Source organism: Triturus cristatus, chromosome 12 (genome assembly GCF_964204655.1).
Source record: "Triturus cristatus chromosome 12, aTriCri1.1, whole genome shotgun sequence".
Classification (NCBI taxonomy): Eukaryota; Metazoa; Chordata; class Amphibia; order Caudata; family Salamandridae; genus Triturus; species Triturus cristatus.
The window spans coordinates 560,380,015-560,399,378 of record NC_140595.1 but is presented as its reverse complement, the minus strand read 5'-3'; the positions used below and the strand labels follow the sequence as shown (position 1 = coordinate 560,399,378).

The 19,364-nt window shown below is 45.3% G+C and overlaps 1 protein-coding gene across 2 annotated transcripts in view; it reads left to right on the top strand.

The window, feature by feature from the left end:
- FTO (FTO alpha-ketoglutarate dependent dioxygenase) overlaps positions 1-19,364 on the top strand; it is a 1,490,677-nt gene that overhangs the window by 441,530 nt on the left and 1,029,783 nt on the right. For both annotated transcript variants that reach the window (XM_085639036.1, XM_085639037.1), the window contains exons 4-5: positions 723-866; positions 5,973-6,052. In XM_085639036.1, the coding sequence (XP_085495162.1) occupies positions 723-866; positions 5,973-6,052 (224 nt within the window). The remainder of the gene's footprint in view (positions 1-722; positions 867-5,972; positions 6,053-19,364) is intronic.

Genomic DNA, 19,364 nt, shown 5'->3' with positions numbered 1-19,364 from the left:
CTTTGACTGTAGGTTTTATGAAATAATGCTATGTTGGTAGCAATGGCATGGGAAGTGACCAGTAAAGATGAGGAATAATTAAACATTCTTCAATCAATAATAATGAAACTGTATAACAATGGTAATGTAAAATTGTCATTGTGAATGTATGTGCGGGATTAAATTATGTTTAGGGAAGGATAATAGATAAAGGTGTCTGTGGGATACCCAACTTGAGGCATGAATGAGTGTGCAAGGGGTTGACAACAGTAAAATGGTCACATATTGGGTCACATAGAGTGGTAAGAAGAATTTCTAATGGACTTTACATTTGTGCCATGTACTCAGGGAAATCTTTAGACCTCTATCTCCTCTGAGCACCTGTGCTGTAATGTAAACTTGTTATTCTAAAGCACCTGGATCTCTTGGTTATGGATTTTGAGAGTGTATTTCATACTTTATTTCCACAATGATGACCTTCCTTTGCCGCCTCATACCAATATTCCACGCACCGTTGGTAGAGTGACCATCCTTGCTGCCCTATGTTTGGCCAGTGGCCGTGTTCTCCACAAGGCTATCTCAAAGATGAGGTCCTCTCATACAGAACATCTAAATACTGAAGTCAAATTTGTTAAACCCTTTACAAAGTTAAAAAAATATGAAAGCTGCAATTTATTATGGTGGAGTTATTTATTGCTTTTCAGAATACTTCTCAACTCAACACATTGCTTCTTTCCTTTTAGATGCTGTGATTGACAAGTTCAGTGATAAAGCTGTGGCAGGCAGAGATCCAGCCGTCTGGCACGTCGGGTTGAAGATCGCATGGGATATTAAGACTCCAGGCTTGGCTGTGCCGCTTCACCCAGGGGACTGTTACTTCATGCTGGGTAACTACTCTTCATTTTGTTTTTTTAAACAGGGTGCTGATGACATATAGCTGTGAGTTGGTAGTGTGGTTAAGGTTACAATCCACTTACAATCCTCAGCTAAATAAGCCCTAAATCAACTGGCTAGTTCCTGGTGATGTGGTGGTGTAATGCTAGAGCGTGGTAGGGTGGTGAATGGAATACAGTGGTTGTGGGTGGTAATGTGTGGCTGTGGTTTGGTGGTGTTTGCAGTGCTGTTTGTCTTTATTGAGGTGCGATGTGAGGAGAGTGATGGGATCACTGGTCGGCTTGTGCCGAAGGCAAGTGATGCAATGCTATAGGCTTGGTAGTGTAGTGTAGTTGTGTGGTGGCTTGGTATCATGTGTGTAGCACTATGGGAGAAAGAGCGATTCTTATCCACTATACCAGCCTCCACACCTATAAAATGTAATATAAAGAGATCTAGAATACAGTCCCTTGATAAGTATGGCTGCATGACTAGCGTGTGTGTGCGTTTTTTAAGATATTTTTTGCATGATTGATAGTATGTCTGATTAAACTGCCTATAGACTGGATGAATCATACTATTAGGATTCCGATCTTGAGGAAAACCACCGACCTATAGAGGAGAGTTGGAGGCTGAAACATGTTGACCATTTCTGATGTGGGAATAATCTGAGACTCTAGCACATCACTTACATCCGTTTCAATCTCAACCTTGGTACCAGCAATAAAGAGAATACATCTGGGGATTACAAGTGGTAATTTTTCTTTAAGGGATCCTCTCCATATCATATCTAAATCTCATGAGCTCCCTGATAATGTTGAGACCACTTTGTCCCTCTCATGGCAGTGACGGGTTACCTATGATGAAGCATGCCACGCAAATGTGGGCAAGGTTTCCAGTATTAAAAACAAAACAAATGCTCATTTGTTAGTGAGGGAATGTAAAACAATTCTTCGGGCTATGCCTCTTTATGGTACAAATTGGTAGCATCTTGCCATTGTGCCGCATTGTGTAGTGGAGTGATGGAGTGAGGAATTGTAATCCAATGATAGTTGGTAGTGATCTGGTTTAACGTTGCTTCCTACTTCAAAATTGAATATTAATATCCACCTCCCACAGATTGAGACCGGTTTTTTGTGGTCCCAGGGCAGTCCGGGGTTACTGAGCTTATCCACTTGCAACAGTTGGAATCGTTTAGCAGTGGTGTCCTGGCCCTACAGCGCTAAAGGACCCCAAACGTAATCACGAAGTACCCATCCTTAACACTTCTGTCTCTAAGGATGGTAGTGTGTAGAGGATGAGAGCAGTCCTAGGCTTACTAAAAAATATGAAGATGGTTGAACTCCCAGTCATGAGCCTGACATGCGCAGCTCCCAGCCTTTTAAAAGGAGCTTTTTTGCCTTCCAAACAGACAGGGGTTTGCCTGTATGTTAAATGTCCAGTCTGGCCCAGAAATGTACACCATGTCTGGATTGAAGTAATGAAAGAACGAACAGATTTTTATTTCCTGTAGTGATAACTTTTAAGCTGAGAATAACTGGTGCTATCACCAAGCTAATGATACTCAGTTTACTTTCCTGGAAGGACAGAATACTAAGTTAGCACCACTAGGGTGCCAATGTTTGACCTGCAGATAACAGCAGATGCGGATTTTGTAACTCACCGAGCCATCTTGCTTGCTATACAGGGCCAAATAACATAAGGGTCCCATATCTAAACACTAAAAATAGCACCAGTTGCTATTATAATTTACCGATGTCCAATTTATCAATGTCAGAAGGTGGAAAGTTTGGTTTGCCCCTACTGAGAATCCAACTCCTGATCTCCAGATCAAATCCAGTTTCCCTGGCGAGCGCTTAATTTGCTGAGCTATGTAGCTGGTAGTCACGTGAAACCTCAGTACCATATATTCCACCAGTGTGCTAAGCTACTTGGATCATGTCTCTTCTGTAGCACAAGAGAGGGGTTTTCATTTTATGATGCTCCCTATTCTGGGTCTGTTTCGAAGCTTCCAGACGATTTTAAGCCCTCTAAAGCTAGTTGCATTTGAGTATTGGATCTTGTATCAATACTCCTTCAACATTAAAGCCCTCAATCTATCTGGGCTGGTATTTTGGTATTATAATAATACCTGCGGACATTTCCCTAATCCCACCCAGGTAAAATGGAGAATAACACATTAATACCACAGGTGTTTTCCCAATCTGAGTTGCAAAACTCGGAATATTGTGCTTTTTTTCTGGCACAAATTTCACGAAAAATTATACATTGCGATATTAACACTGGGGATAAAACTGTCATAAAGTTTTAGTTCCTCTTCATACACAGACTCCCATTTAAAAACCGGAGTACTTAACACTATTATCTTACAAGTCACATCTGGTGTTAAGTTTCCTTCAAGAGTTCGGATGGGCTGTAAATTTAGCTGCAACTCTTCGCACCTACATTCTTAGGTCTACAGGAGAACTTAGCAGTAGCCACCTCTTTCTTGCTCATTATGGTTGGAGGGTGCAATTTTGGTTTTTTCTAGCAGGCCGTCATCACCTGGCCACACTGCATATATTTTTTTCTGTGTTATTTATATGATAACTCAGTGTTGGTTTATGAGGTAATAACTGCTTCTCGGGGAAAATAAACGTCGAGGTCAATGGTCAACGTGTTCATTAGTTTAGGATGTTTTAATTAGCCGGCTAATCACAAACAGCTTTCCTCTGAAGACGGATTCTTCATATAGGAGGTTGACATTTTTATTGTATAATACTTCATGGTCGCCCATGTTCTTGTGTTGTCCCCTTTATGTTAACTTTGTGGCCTTATGTACTTTTTTCTTAATACGATAATATGCATCGAGCCATTTCATTCCAGCATTTTTTTTTTATTTCAATTGTACTATCACATCTAATGTCAATCAACACATCAAAACAACAGCAAGGCCAACACAGTAGTACTTAATAAAATTCTTTAGGTAAATAAATATTTCATAAAGGAAAGCCTGAGACTGAAAACATAGTACCCCGAAATGCTTAATTCTTCGTGGTGCAAACATACACCTGTGGTTGATTTAAGTAGCTTTGCACTTTTTGTGTGAAATCAAACTCTCTCCATATGGCCTGGATGTTGGAATCTGCCCATATTGTACAATGGGGTGACTACTCCTACTGCCGTTCACCTACCCCTAATGATGATTTACAGTGCAGACCATCTACAGGAGTAAGTGTAGTGTAAGCAAGCAAGGGCAGGAGCACGGCGCTGTGGATGCTGTCCGGGCCAGGCACCTCACCAGAGCAACAAGAGTGTCCGGACACACTTGGGTTCATATATTATTTCTGGAGGTAGTTCAGCGTGATTTCAAAAAAGTAAATCAGGGCAGCACTGACCTTATCTGCATCTCTAACCAGATCTTGAAGTAATGCAACAGTGGTCCACGGTGGGCAGCTTCAATGTATCCCGAGATACTGATGGTAGGGCAGTGTTTAATTTGTGTAGGTGGAAGCAGGTGTTGGGCACCACCCCTCACAATTGGGGAACAAAACTAATTTCCATCATTTGACTTAAGTATGTATTTTTTGAGCTTTGCTAAATGAGACTAAGGGCCAGATGTATCAAGGGTTTTCCCCTTCGCAAACGCGTTTGTGAACGGGAAAAAGCCTTTTGGTATGTATCATCCCAAAAGGCCATCGCAAAATTAGGAATCGCAAAATTTGCGATTCCTTATTTTGTGAATGCATTTGAGGAATTGCAAATTGCGATTCCTTAAATGCAATTTTGAAAGCACCCAAAATTTGCGATCTGGCCTTAAGGAATCGCAAATTACCACCAACTTCAAGTTGGTGGTAATTTGCAATTTCCTAGAAAAATTCACTTTTTTTTTATTTTTTCTAAGGACCATGTGGCGCAAATACATGCCCTTAGGGCATGTATGTGCGCCACATGTGCACACATGCATATTTCAGTGGTGCAACAGGGTGTCCTTTTGGCACCCTGGCACCCTTGAAATTGCATTAGCAATTTGCGAGTACCTATTGGGTATTCGCAAATTGCAAATGTCTTCCCATTCATTCCTATGGGCCTTTAGGCCTGTAGGAATGAATGGGAAGGTATTCCTTAATTGCGATTTGCAATTCGCGATTCACAATTAAGGAATATGTAGGAATCGCAATGATTATTGCGAAACCTACATACATTGCATTTTGCGAGTCCTTAATAGCGAATCAGTAAAATTCGCTATTAAGGACTCACAAAATACAATGATGATACATTTGCCCCTGAATAAATATATCCATTAGAATTTGACTCCGAGAAAAAGAGAGAGAGGGAGACAAGGTAAGAAGAGAATGTCAAGAAAACTGTGGCAATGGAAGAAATCTGGTACGAAAAAATACCTGCAATGTGTGATATATTGAGACAGGAAACGCAAGGTGGTGGAAGAAAAAGGCATGAGGTGGAACTAAGGCTAGGGCAGCCTTCGATATTGACAACCTGTGTTTTTGGTAGCACCGGCAGCGGGCTGCTAAGAACAGGTTAAGAACATTTTACAAATGAGTAGGCCTGTTTCGAAAGTAGGGGCTGTTGCTCTTGCACCCCTGTCTATACCCCCCCCCCCCGCCCCTTCTGAGAATGCATGCCTTTTTTCATTTCACATTCAGTGCCATATTCATTACAACAATTGGCTGTTTATGAATTTATTCTAAGCATCCACTATCAGTTCTTCACTGCGGGGGGTGCATCCATATATCGTCTTAATGACTGTTCTCTGCTAAATGATTGTTTTGATGGAACTATTGAGTTGAAACCCTATCAACAAGGTATACACATTTCCTGTTAGCCATTGCACGAGCTTATAGGAAATTGATTGCACTTGTTAACTGTACATTTTACTCAGCACCTGGCTATTTCTAATGTCAAGTTTGCAGAGCATTGTTTGCCATGAAAACGTGTATTTTTATTTATTTTTTCGAAGAGAGAGCCAGGAATCTAAAAATCCCCAGTTAGCAGTTTATCCTCCTTTGCAGGTTAGAAATTGATTTTTTTTTTCTTAAAGTCGGTGTGATTGAATTTGGTATTAATCTGTTTTTTAAAGTTGAGATTAAATCCGATTATCTTTTGCAATCTGCCCCCAGATGATCTCAATGCAACCCATCAGCACTGCGTCCTGTCCGGTCTGCGGCCCCGCTTCAGCTCAACTCACCGAGTGGCGGAGGTAAGCACAGTCAGGGATTTGCCGCTCCTTCAATTGGATTTTCGGTGGCGGGTAAATATTACATTTGCTCAAACAAGATTGCGTTGAGAAATGCGATTGATGGTTTCGCTGGACGGGATCTTCCTGTGCCTCAGTGTGCACTTTGCAGTCATGAGCCTTGTGCGCGTCCACTGAAACCTGATGACACATTTTAAGAAATCCAGAGTTCTCAACTTCCTGTTGCACTTTTCGCAGAGGAGGCGGAACAATAACATGGAATTAATCGGATACATTTGATTGGTTCAGAGTTTTGCTTTTCAGCTTCCAAGTTGGGTCCCGTAGCAGACTACGTTTTGCATGTAAAAGTGTGTCCGGTAACATTTCTATGGTGTCTCTACAAAAAGTGTCACATTTATATTCAGGTTTTTTCTTCAAATTTTAAGGTCAGTATCCTTTAACTCTTTGTGTGTGTCTACTCCTCTGGAGTCTATTGTGACTCAATTAGTAAATACACTGACTTATTAGTCTTGTATTTTTCAGAATTACATATGTTGAAGATATGTGGAGAGCTTTTTGAGGGAACTTTATCAGGAGTCCCAAGGCAATTATGGCTTGTTGTGCTCAAATTGTAACAAGTGGAGCCTTTTTACCTCTGGCGGAGCCTTTTTACCTCTGGCGCGGAGCCTTTTTACCACTGGCGGAGCCTTTTTACCTCTGGCGGAGCCTTTTTACCTCTGGCGGAGCCTTTTTACCTCTGGCGGAGCCTTTTTACCTCTGGTGGAGCCTTTTTACCACTGGTGGAGCCTTTTTACCTCTGGTGGAGCCTTTTTAGCACTGGTGGAGCCTTTTTACCACTGGCGGAGCCTTTTTACCTCTGGCGGAGCCTTTTTACCTCTGGCGGAGCCTTTTTACCTCTGGCGTCCTGGGACTTACCCAACTGTTGCACCCAAAACTGAACACCAAGTCCAGCAGTTTAGCACTTCACCTTGAGGATAAAGAGACAGTGTCCCAGGGCTTACTCATTATTGAGGTGGAGCAAGGGTAGCGACTCGGAGCTCATTCAGTCCCATAACAATATTTCTGAATCATTGTCCAGCCAGTGCTTTTCCTTGAAAATAATTTTTTAAAAATAATTTTACACAGCTAACTCACATCAAATGTAAACAGCAAAAAGAGCGCTCACACATTTTACCTCCTAGAGCTGCCCCTGTTCCAACTGTGTTGGGTGATGTGGCCGCCTTCCACTGAGCTTCTATCAACTGTGCTCATCCTTACTCTCATTGAGGTGCAACTATAAATCCTAATCTGAATTTATAATGAGTGAGTAAAATATAACTGGTATCCCTGGCTGCCATTCTTAATCAATCCGGGATTTGTGAAGCGCGCTACTCGCCCGCGTGGGTCTCAATTCTAAAAATTTTGTTCTGAGTGTATCAGCACCACAAAAAGGAAAACCGGAAAAAAATGCAAAAAAGGTTTTTCTTTTTTCTTTTCAACATGTTACACTGCAGATTCCTCTGGACAATTTTAATATGACTGTTCAATCTCCATACACATGAAGTATTGTACTGTTTCATAAAGGTCAATTTACATGACCTAAAACATATAATGTGTACATACACACATATAGGGCCTCATTACGATGTCGGTTGTATCTCCAGCGACCCGCCGTCGATCGGGGTCTGACCGCCACCTGCCCCTGCGGTCCGACCGCCACGTTACGATGCGGAGGTAGAAGGCGCAGGGGCCGACCGCTGCTGTTCCAACAGGCTGAAGGAGCCCTTTGACCCAACAGTTGGAATTTATTCCATACAATAAGGGCGGTGCCTGCTCAGGGGAAACATCCTTTATATCGTGGTGATTACACCGTGATGCATTTAGAACGCTGCCGTTACAACGCAAGCGTTACATCGGCTTGCCCTGGAGGGCGCTATAACCTAAGGAATAGTAAGATTTACTATTCCAACACCTTCCCTACTGTACGTAGACTGGTGTTGGAATAGTAGATCTTACTACTCCTAAGTCCAGCGCCCTCCAGCGCAAGTCCTTGTAACGACTTGCATTGTAAAAACTGCGATGTTGCATACCGCGATCATTTTGATCTCGTTGTAACATCACATATTCCTGCTCAGGCACCACCATAGGGATTACAGTGTCCGTTTCGGTCTGCCTTTCTATGGCAGTCCGACCGCCATAGAAAGGCAAGCAGAAAAAGACTTTGAGGGCCCCTAGCAGGACCTCCTTCCCTCATAGGCCTCCACTTTGAGTCCTAGGGGGCACCTGTGGTGCCCCCTAGACATCCCTGCACCATGTAGCAGGCACCTCATGATGCCTGCCACACAGTGCAGGGATGTTTAAAAAGTGTATGTTTACTATTGCTGCTTGTGAAATAGAGCCAATTGCACATGGTTGCAATGTGATATGATAATAGAGAGTTACGGTTGTATTGAGCGGGGGGGGGGGCAAGTGTATAAAGAGTTAGAAAAAATGTTATGGTTGTTTTTTTTTACGGCGCATTGAACTAGTGGTGTTGTCCCAAAACTGGTAGGATTTACCCGCTAACCTGAAAAATGGTGTGGCGGGGAGCTGGTATGTGGTTTTTCTTCCAAGGAAATGTTTGAAAATGTAGTGAATGTAAAGTATATCAGACGATAAACCCTATTATCAACACACACTTTACAATGTAGGGGGTTGTTGCCCAAAAACCTTTGGGAAACGAAATGGAAAAGGGTACATATTAAGCCGAGTAGGCCATTAAAAATGATCAACAATAGATAGGATACAAAGATCACTTTAATGGGGGAGGGACTGAGAGTGGCCCACCAAGGATGTCATGGAATTGTGCACTTTAAAGCCTATTAGGACAGTAACAGTGGCAAAACCCAACATGTGGTAGATTTGAAAGTCACTTTACTGTGACATCTGAGGTCTTCACAATTAGTATTTAGGTGAATGTAGTGACACATTATGTATCATAAATCTCATACGTTAATTGGACCATTATTTAAGATTTTGCTCAATTTCATAATTGTTTAGTACCGGTCCCAGGATGCATGTTTCCGGTCCAGGAAAGATCTGGCTTGGCAGTTCCGGCTGGACTGTTCCCATGAGGAATAGGGTCAAGATTAATTTGCATATGGCTGGGTCTTAACTGGGGTGGCGAAGTGAGCTAAAGAATGATGATGGATTCAACCCAGATCTTTGACTGGCGGTGAATGTCTGAAAAGTCTCAGCACTCCATCCATCATCTCCTTGTGTTTGCATAGTACAGAGACGCACATGCCCTGAAAATCCAAGGATCGTAAAAGGAAATCATGATTCCTATTGAGTCTAAGATGACTAAAAAATTAGATTTGAATATGGGGTTGTCAGTTGAGTAAAAACAGATGTGTGGTCCTTGCGTTAAATGGCATGTGATATCCCTTTCCCCCAGCATTATGATTTTAAAGAGATCATATCAGTGAGTAAAGATGACATAGTCGAAGGGCCACTCACTTTCCAAGACAATGGGCTTGTGTGTGCCTTGGTATTGCTGTAACTTTAACCAGCACTTGACATCAGTGATCACAAACCTCAGCTTGATCGCCTGGCAGTAATGCTGTGGGGAATACGGTCTTTATCTAGACCTCTTCTTTCCTTGTTAACCATGCTCATCAAGTCAAAATGGGTGCTACATTCTCAGCACCAACCACCATCACATGTGGAGTCTCTAAAGTTTCTGCATTCTGTCTTCTGCTTTTAGAATAAATAAAGCTTCACTAGTGCATGAAATTGGGGACATCAGTCACCATGGCTAAGTGGATAACACACATTTTCCTTAAGTGGGAGAAGGGATTTAGTGAGTGTCATTGGGTAGCTAACTGTCTAAAGTAAGCCCAACAGTAGATGGAGCAAAACTGGATTTATTTTAGCAGCCAAACATCAGATTAGGCTCTTTGATCCTTTAAGTCCCACCTCGTTCCCATTTTTCTTCATCAGAAACTCTGGGTCCACCCTAATGCGTGTTTAGAAAGTTCACAACTCTGGTGTAATTTTTGACAGCACTCCTTCAGTTCCCATGTGTACAGCAACTAAACATACCTTTCACCATCTGCCTTTGATCAGTACGTTCATCTTTTTCTCCTATTCATCCACTAATTCTCCTATTCTGCTTTGTTACACTTTTGTACCATTAGGACCGTCGCAATAGTACAATTTCAGCACACCCCAAGGATCCGCTTAGTAAGAGCTGAAGGGTCAATAACCATATTGTTAGGCTTATCTGTGGACTTTGCTCATATATTGCATTAGACATGACCCTTAGTTCTCTCCATTGGCTTCTGATCAGAGAGAGGTCACAGTTTGTCACTTGCATTGTTTGTCCTTACCTGGCTGTCCTTTGAAAATGTAGCTGCTGTCCCCTAGTCCTACAAAGTGAGAAGACACTTGAGATCAGCTGCTGTGAACATATTTGCCATCCACCAACCAATCTCAAACAAATTGACAGCAGATCTCCACTTCTAGTGGTCCACCTTTGAACTCTATTTCTTACCTCTCACCCGAGGCTTAAAAAAAGTCAAATTGCCCTTTGGCTCTGATGAGGCAGAAAGCTTACCTCTTCCATTCAGCATACGGTCCTCATTCTTCAGGCTCAGGCTATACACTAAACTCTGGATTCTTGATGACCACTTTGAGCTACAACCCACACATTCCCCTAAAGCTGGGTCATAGATATGAGGCTGGTGCTTGTCTTTTGAGTTTTAATCAAATGCAACAGTTGAGGCTTGGCCAAGAGGAGAGACACTCATGAACACAGTTTCCACTTCTCTAACATCTTTTATAGCATGACTGTCTTTATGATTGGGTCACATTCCCTACTTCTACTTTTAATCCATTATACACATCAGTGGTGCTCTAAGCAATATATCTCACTCACTCACTGACATGTTTGTCTTCGCCTGCTGACTTAATCTTGAACTCATGGAAACCTTTAAGACTTGCAGAAGTGTGATAAAAGAATTAACTTTAAATTTCTGAGTGGGGAATTTCACACTTTTAACTTGAGAACTGTATGACCCATGTGGTGCCAAATAATGTTAATGTTAAGACAAGTAACATAGAGCAGGGAAAACATCTGCAGTAATGAGACATGGAAATTCTTATGACCTTTTACGCCTTACCACAAATCCCTTACCGAGGATTTTAACCCCATAGCTAAGGCTGAATCAATATTAAATATGATACAATTTCAGCCTAGAAACACTTACTTTTAAGTTAAATAATTTAGGGCAAAGGTTTAGAGTAATATTATCAAGTTAGTGTCTGTATTCATGTGACGTGGTCGGCTAGTGACTTTGCTCAAAGATTTTGAGCAGTCACAGCCAGTTTTGACCGTGTCTCAGTGTGCTCCTCAGAATAATGAAGCTTGAGGCAAAGGCGGTTACAGGGACGTTATAGTTAGGAAATAGAATTTAAAAAACCTTTGAAATTCACTGGAAAAAACCCAAAGGTTACAGGGACTGTTGTGGGCTTAATGTAGTTCCATTTGCAATTGAACCTTGTGTTACAATGTCGCCACAACAATGCTGGTAGGTTTTTCTGAGGCAGACGGTTAGTGGGCCAGGGACGAGCTGCCAGGATGGTCATGTGCTCTTGAATTAAACTACGGAGTTCTGGACATATTTCCTGTTTTTCATTGCAACAGGGATGTTATAGTTAGGCTCAGATTTCACATGCACAAAACCATAGAAATTCAGCGGCTATAGTTACCTGAGCTAGCTATAATTTACGCCCACAGTGCACTGCTTATGACCTCACATATTACATCACTCATGACCTGATCAGTGACATCATTGATGACATAATCTATAGAACCACTCAAACACCCATACACCCACTCACGCACCCATACACCCACTCACACAACCCACTCACACACCCATACAAGCCCTCACACATCCATACAAGCCCTCACACGCCCACTTACAGACCCATACAACCACTCACACATCCACATACCCACTCACAAACCAATAAGACCACGCATACACCTACTCACAGACCATTACTACCACTCACACACCCACTTACAGACCCATACAACTGATCACACACTGTCAAGACTCATACACCCACTCAGACCATATAACCACTCATAAACCCAAACAACCACTCACAAATTCATGTAACCACTCACACAACCAAACACTCACACACCCACAAAGCTACTCATACATCTACTCACACACCCATACAGCCACTCACACACCCATACAGCCACTCACACACCCATACAGCCACTCACACACCCATACAGCCACTCACACACCCATGCAGCCACTCACAGACCCATACAACCACTCATAGACCCATACACCCACTCACTGACTTATACAGCCACTCACACCTGCTTTCAAAGGTTACAGTTAGGAAATAAACATTTTAAAAACTGTGAAATTCACACAAAAATAAAGGTTACAGGGATGTTATAGTAAGGAAATATTATTCAAAAACATAGAAATTTTCAAAAAATGACAAAGGTTACTGGGACGTTGGAGTTAGGCTAACATTTCAAGTGCACACATCATAGAAATTCAGCAGTAGTGACTGAACAAGTGGGTTCTTTCTTGGCCTCTCCTGGTGAGAACAGTCATGGTTCTCCCTTTACATGACTACGAGTATACAAATGTGCAAAATCACCTGAAGCTCCACTCGTTTGGCTCCTCCCCATTCACCTTAGAAGTATGCAATGGTCTTCCCGCCTTTTGCCAGGATTATGGGCAACTCACCAAAAGGCCCTGCAGTGCGTTTTCTGCCAAATTTGGTGACGCGTTCCTGATTTTGAAGAATATGGGGACATTGCTAGCAAATAAAGAAGCACTTGCTTCATATAGTTAAGAGGAAGTACCCTTGTTTGGTGAATATATGCACCTCTTTGTAGTCTTGTCTTCTCTGTAGGAGGATTCATTTTATCACAAATTTCTGGATGAAGATGCATGAGGAATAATCACATTATTGTTAAATGGTAGCGGCAGTTTCAGTCGATAACCTTTCAAGTATTGCCCGGCGGTAATCACCTCTTATACCATTCGATGATTAATCAGGCGCCGGAGACTGGAAGGCAGGAAACAAAGTTTTATTCCGTCGGAGCAGAACACGTCAGATCAGACAGCAAAGTATCGTCTCGAGGTGCTCTAACCGCATCTCTGAGGCCTGGCCTCTTATACACAAGTTTATTGCTTTATTACACGGTTTATGGTACATGGCACATTCTTGAGATTGCTTTGATACATGAAAGAACATCCTCGGAGTCCCCACTTCAAGCTCGTTCCCACACATATCTACAGTAGAAGTCCCCACCCTACCCACAGTAGGAGATGGCTATCACACAGCTGGACATTCCGCCAATTCCCGGGGGAGTGTGCGACTGGTCGGGTCTCAGTGGGGTGGGGGCCTTGATCTACTGTAATCCCTTTGATGTGAGGTGTTTTCCCTTACAGTAGGGGCAATAAACTGCATCCGCAGGGCTAGGTGATGGCCTGGGATCGGTTCGGACAATCGGGCGCAGAGGAAGGGGGTTATCAAAAGGATGTATGATCATGTAAGGGATGAAAGGAGGTGTTGGTCAGGCGCGGGATGTGGTTCCATGGCAGGGTCGCGCAGAAGGAGAGGGTTTATGGCCCATGTATGAGAGAGCGGGGGTAGTCAGCGCGCGGGGGGGATGTTCGCAGCACCAGAGGGGCGCGCTGGCGATCGGCAATGAGCGGGGAGAGGGGCCATGGTGCCTAAAATGGCCGCTGTGTGTTTCTGCGTACGGCACTGGAGAGAGACAAGATGGCGCAGATAATGTTCAGTTACGAACTAAATTTCCACAGTCCTCCCTTTTAACATATCTCGCCAGCTTGTTTAGTTCGGATCTATCCCCATAATACCACGTACTTCTACCTCGTACAGAGCTTTCATATGTTCTGCTTCAAAGTTCAGAGTCTTAGGGCAGATGCAGTTTGTGAAAAGTGAACATAGAGGTGGCAAGCATTGAATCCCCAGGCAGCATCCACACAGTACCACAATCGGTATTAGGATAAACGTAAACAACCTCCACCCCCAGTCCTTTATTGTGTCCCAGAACCAACTCCCAAGCGACCATCCTTCTTGTTCTTGATGAACCTCTGAGGAAAGTCTGTGGAGGTGTTCGATCGCCTTGTAGACTGAGGGTGAGTTATCCGGTACGTAAGTACAACAGCTGGATCCAATGATGCGGCATGCTCCTCCACGGTCAGCCAGAACCACGTCTAGAACGAGGCGGTTCTGAAGAGCTACCAGGCGGACGGCCTGAAGCTGAGCGGTGTTGTTGGTGAGGATGCCGGCTGTAATGTTCATTGTGGTTTCGACTGCCTGGGTTAGGTGCCGGATGACACGGCTGTTTGCCATTGGACCCCACAGTGGAACAAGTCCCTTTACTGCATCCATGAACTGTGCTCCAGTGGAGTCGGCTTGTACAATGTCCTTTGCACGTTTCTGCCGGTGATGGTTTGCTGGAGCCACATATGTTGGAGGAAGGATAAAAGCGATGTAGCAGGTGCCTCCCCAACCTTTCGGAAGCCAGGTGTAGGCCTTAGTACCACAGACGAAGTACATATTTGGGGAGGTAACAAAGGAGGGTGGGTCAACTGAGTCCAATGTTCGGGTGATGAGACAGGAACTGTGGCCTACCGGCTGTGTTCCTAGGCCTTGGAGGCACACCAGACCTGTGATGTTGACGACGGATAGGGCCACTGTTAGGGTGGCGGCCGTTCGTTTCCAGAGGTAAGAGAAGGTGGGTCTGGCTGGGTTGTTGAACACCTGCATTTCAACTCGCTCCTTGGCAGGGATGTCCATATGGAAAGAGGTGTTTGATCTCAAAGGACAAAAGGGGGCAGAGGTTTTTCCAGTTTGGTTCAGCCAGAACCCATGATAGAAGTGCGACACAGTTTTGCCGGAAGCGGCATTGTCCTTGTAACTTTCTTGCAGGAGGATTAGCCAAGCGAGGCAGGAGCCATGGACCGAGAAGGGCGAAGGGATGAAAGGGATAGAATGTCCAGTGGCATGTGGTAGCAATCCACAGATCCAGCAGTTAGTGGCATTAGCGGCAAGATTGTGTTGGTGGAGCTGTTGCACAAAAGAGTTATTCCAGAACTCCTTACGTCTTTCTCGGAGTTGGGGTGAAAGTGAAATCAGATGGTGTTCTTTCATGGTGGTGGGTTGAGCCGTGGTCAGCAATGTCTTATGAGCGGGTGCATTTTCTTCCATGATCCAGAAAGTGACCATGAGAAGGAGGCAAAGGAGAAGGGTAATAAAAAGTGCAATAATCTTTGAGCTGTGCATTTTGTCAGTCTTTGGGTTTTTGTAGTGGATCTTCGGACGTCCGGTTGCTTCCATCATCTTCATGTCGGGCGCTTCCATCACCTTCAAGGGACTCGGTAGCGGGCAGAACCACAGACTTTGTTTAGTTTCTCTCCTGGAGGCCTTTGAGGTGACTAGGCTACCGCTCTGAGATTTCAACTGAGTTCGTGGTCTGCTTAGCCGAAGTTCCCTCCTTTCGTCGTAGGTTATACCCTTCTTTGGATGGCACAGTGGGATCGGGATATTCAGTCAATTCAAGTGTCTCTGTATTCGGGTAGCAGCTCAGGGATGGTCGGTCTTTGTCCAGGAGTTCCTCTTGGGCGGTGATGTTGTCGGTGGTCGTCAGGGTCGATGATACCTTCTTGCAGTGGTGTGCATGCAGCCAATTACGTTTCCCCTCCACTCGAAGAGCTGTTTGGGTGGTGATCAGGACTTGCAGGGGGCCCGTCCACCGGGGCTCCAGACTCTTGGTGCGCTGGAAGTTGCGCACTAGGACAAAGTCGCCGGGTTGGATGTCGTGTCCGGGGCCCCTGGAAGCATCGGGAATGGCTTGCAGCACCTGCTGATGGATAACAGACAACGTTTTAGTTAGATTGTACAGATAGTCAGACATGAGGACGTCCGGGACGTCGTGAATGGATGCTGGTTTTGGTGCAGTCCAAAGGTTCATGGGTCACCCGAAGACGACCTCGTAGGGGGTTAAGTGGTGTTTGGTAGGAGTGGAACGCATTGATAGCAATGCTAGTGGGAGGGCGTCTGGCCATTTCAGTCCTGTGGTGGCAACTATTTTGGCTAGTTTGAGTTTCAATGTGGCATTATGTCGCTCAACCAAGCCTGCAGATTGGGGGTGGAAGACCCCATGAAACTTCTGTTTTACACCCAACCCTTTTAAGATGAGTTGGATAACTTCGGCTACGAAGTGGGGGCCGTTGTCGCTTCACAAAATTCGACAAAGGCCGTAACGGGGGAAGAATTCTTTCAGTAGTACTTTTGCGGTAGTCATAGCAGTGTTGTCGCGGGTTGGGTAGGCTTCCACCCATTTGCTGAAGGCGCACACAACGACAAGCACGTACTTCAGGGTTTGGCACCTTTCTGACTGAATGTAGTCCATCTGTAGGACCTCAAAGGGGTGACTAGGAACCCCAAACCCTCCCCGGGGTACAGCAGTTCCTTTACCAGGGTTGTGTTGGAGGCATATCAGACATTGTTGGACTAGGCGTTTAGCTGAGTCTGGGATTTTGTCGTTGTGCCAGACTTTGGAGATGAGTTCAATCATGGGGGCAGACCCTATGTGTGCGGGGGAGTGTGTCATGGTCAGCATGGGAATCAGGTATGAGTCGGGTAGCAACCATTTGTTCGTGTCTCTAGTTCGCCAGCAGCCTTCATCGTCTTTCAATCCCACCCGTGCCCATTCGGTCAATTCGTGTGGTGAGCTGGCCAATTGTATGTCTCTAATGGTTTCCCTAGCATCCTTCCATTTTTCAGTTTGTGACCTGGTCACGTACATGCGTGTTGTTGACCTATTCTCGGCTGTGGTTCGGGCAGTGATGTCAGCCAGCGCATTTCCCTGTCCTATAATGTCTGTCACCTTTTTGTGTGCCTGGCATTTGATCACAGCTAGCCGTGTGGGGAGGAGGACAGCTTCGGTCAGAGCGGAGACTAGATCTCCATGTAGGATGGGTGTGCCATGGGAAGTCAGGAATCCCCTCTCCTTCCATAGGAGCCCAAAGTGGTGAACCACCCCGAAGGCGTACTGGCTGTCGGTGTAAATGTTTGCGGTTGTCCCTGCTGCTAGGATGCATGCTCGTGTGAGACCAATCAGTTCAGCCGCCTGTGCGGATCGCTGTGTGATGCGGGCTGTCTCAACGACTGTCCGGGCCGTGGTGACTGCATAGGCGGCTGAGGTGGTTTCGTCGGGGAGCTTGATGCATGAGCCATCTACCCACAGCTCTCCGTCAGGATCTAGGAAGGCAGTATCTTGGAGGTCAACCCTACTGTTGGTCTGTTCGTCGGTGAGGGTCACACAGTCATGTTTAGGGGACGCATTGGGGTCATTGTCAGGGAGAGGTTGCAGAGTGGCTGGGTTCAGAGTGGTGCATCGTTTCAACGTGATGTGGGGTGCAAGCAGAGTCAGTTCATAACCAGTCAGTCGTGCGCTAGTCAGGTGTTGAGTCTTAGTCTGGTTCAGGAGGGTGTCAACTGCATGGGGTACTAGCACGGTGAGGGGGTTTGAAAGCACGATCCCCTCACTTTGTCGGATAGAGATAGCAGCGGCGGCTACCGCTCGAAGGCAGGCGGGCAAAGCTCTGGCTACAGGGTCAAGAGTGGCAGAGAAGTAGGCACAAGGGCGTTGCTTGGGACCTTTGGACTGGGTTAGAACAGACAACGCGCGTCCCTCCCTTTCGTGGGTGAAGAGGGAGAAAGGTTTAGTGTAGTCTGGGGTTCCTAGGACTGGTGCTGAGCAAAGGGCATCTCGTAATTCTTTGAAGGAGGATTGGCATTCGGGTGTCCAGGGGAGGGGGAAGGGGACATCTTTAGCCAGCAGGGAAAGCAGAGGTTTTACAATAAGACTGAAGTTTGGCAACCACTGTCGACAGAAGGAGGTGAGGCCTACCAGAGACCGCACTTGCTTCTGAGTTTTGGGAACAGGGGTTTCTAGGATGGTCTGAATTCGGTCAGGTGTAAGCTTCCTCCCATCTTTGGATAGGAGGTGGCCTAGGTATGTCACTTGGGGTTGGCAGAATTGCAACTTCTTCCTGGAGACCTTGTGACCGTTCTCCGCGAGGAAGTGGAGGAGGTGGATGGTGGCTGTGACTGCAAGCGGAGTGGTGTCGGCCGCCAAAAGAATATCATCGACGTACTGTATTAACACCACTCCGTCCGGTAGTTGAACTGTATCCAGTTGTCTCTTGAGGGCTTGGCTATATATGCTGGGACTCTCAGTGTAGCCTTGTGGTGCCCTACAAAATCTGTACGAACGGGCTTTTAAGGTGAAGCCGAAAAGGTAGCGGCTGTCTGGGTGGATGGGGATGGAAAAGAATGCGTTCTTGAGATCAATAACGGTAAAGGTAGTGGCAGTGGACGGAATCAGGGTGAGGATGGTGGTGATATCTGAGACTACGGGGTACTGAGGTATGACTACTTTGTTAACCTCTCGTAAGTCGACAATGAAGCGGTATGCTTTCTCATCTCCCTCGCCTTGCTTCTTAACAATGGGTAGGATAGGGCTGTTGCAAACATTACTAACTACTTCTTCTACCACTCCTGCATCGACTAGGGACTGGATGATTTCCACCAACGCCTTCTCGCCTTCGGGCGATATCCGATACTGTGGAAGCTTTGGGAGCACTGCTTCCGGTCGGACAGTTATGTGTACAGGGTCGATCACCATGCGTCCTACGTCCGAATCGGTTTTAGCCCATAGATGTGTGGGTAATGTGTCAAGTAGGGACAGGTCGGCATCGGTTATGGAGAACATACGTCGTGCGAGACAAGGCCTGAACAGATCTGGGTTATCGTGCAGTATGACTCGAACTCCGTCTGGGGAACATCTGATGGTAGCCCGGAAATGTTTTAGTAAATCAAGACCCATAATTGCGTCGGGGGTGTTGGAGGAGAGCAGAAATGTCGTGACAGTGGTGTTATTTTCCAAGTCAAAGGAGATTGGTGCGGACAAGGGATTAGTGGAGGGCGTATCATCAAAGCCTATTGAGGTTACATGTGAGCCAGACAAGGGTGCCCTTGGGATCAGCCGTTTAGATAGCGCACTACGTGTCGCCCCAGTATCTACCAAAAATGGAGACTTTGTGCCCAGGACCTTAGCAGTGACGTAAGGACCTTGCTGGTCAACACGGAGTTCGACTGGATCCCTCCCTTGCCCCTGGCGGTCCTATGCAAAGTCATGGGTGTTTTCGTAGTCGGACTGCTGGCACTGGTTCTGTCGGGGGCGGTCGAAGGTGTTTGGTCTGTCTGA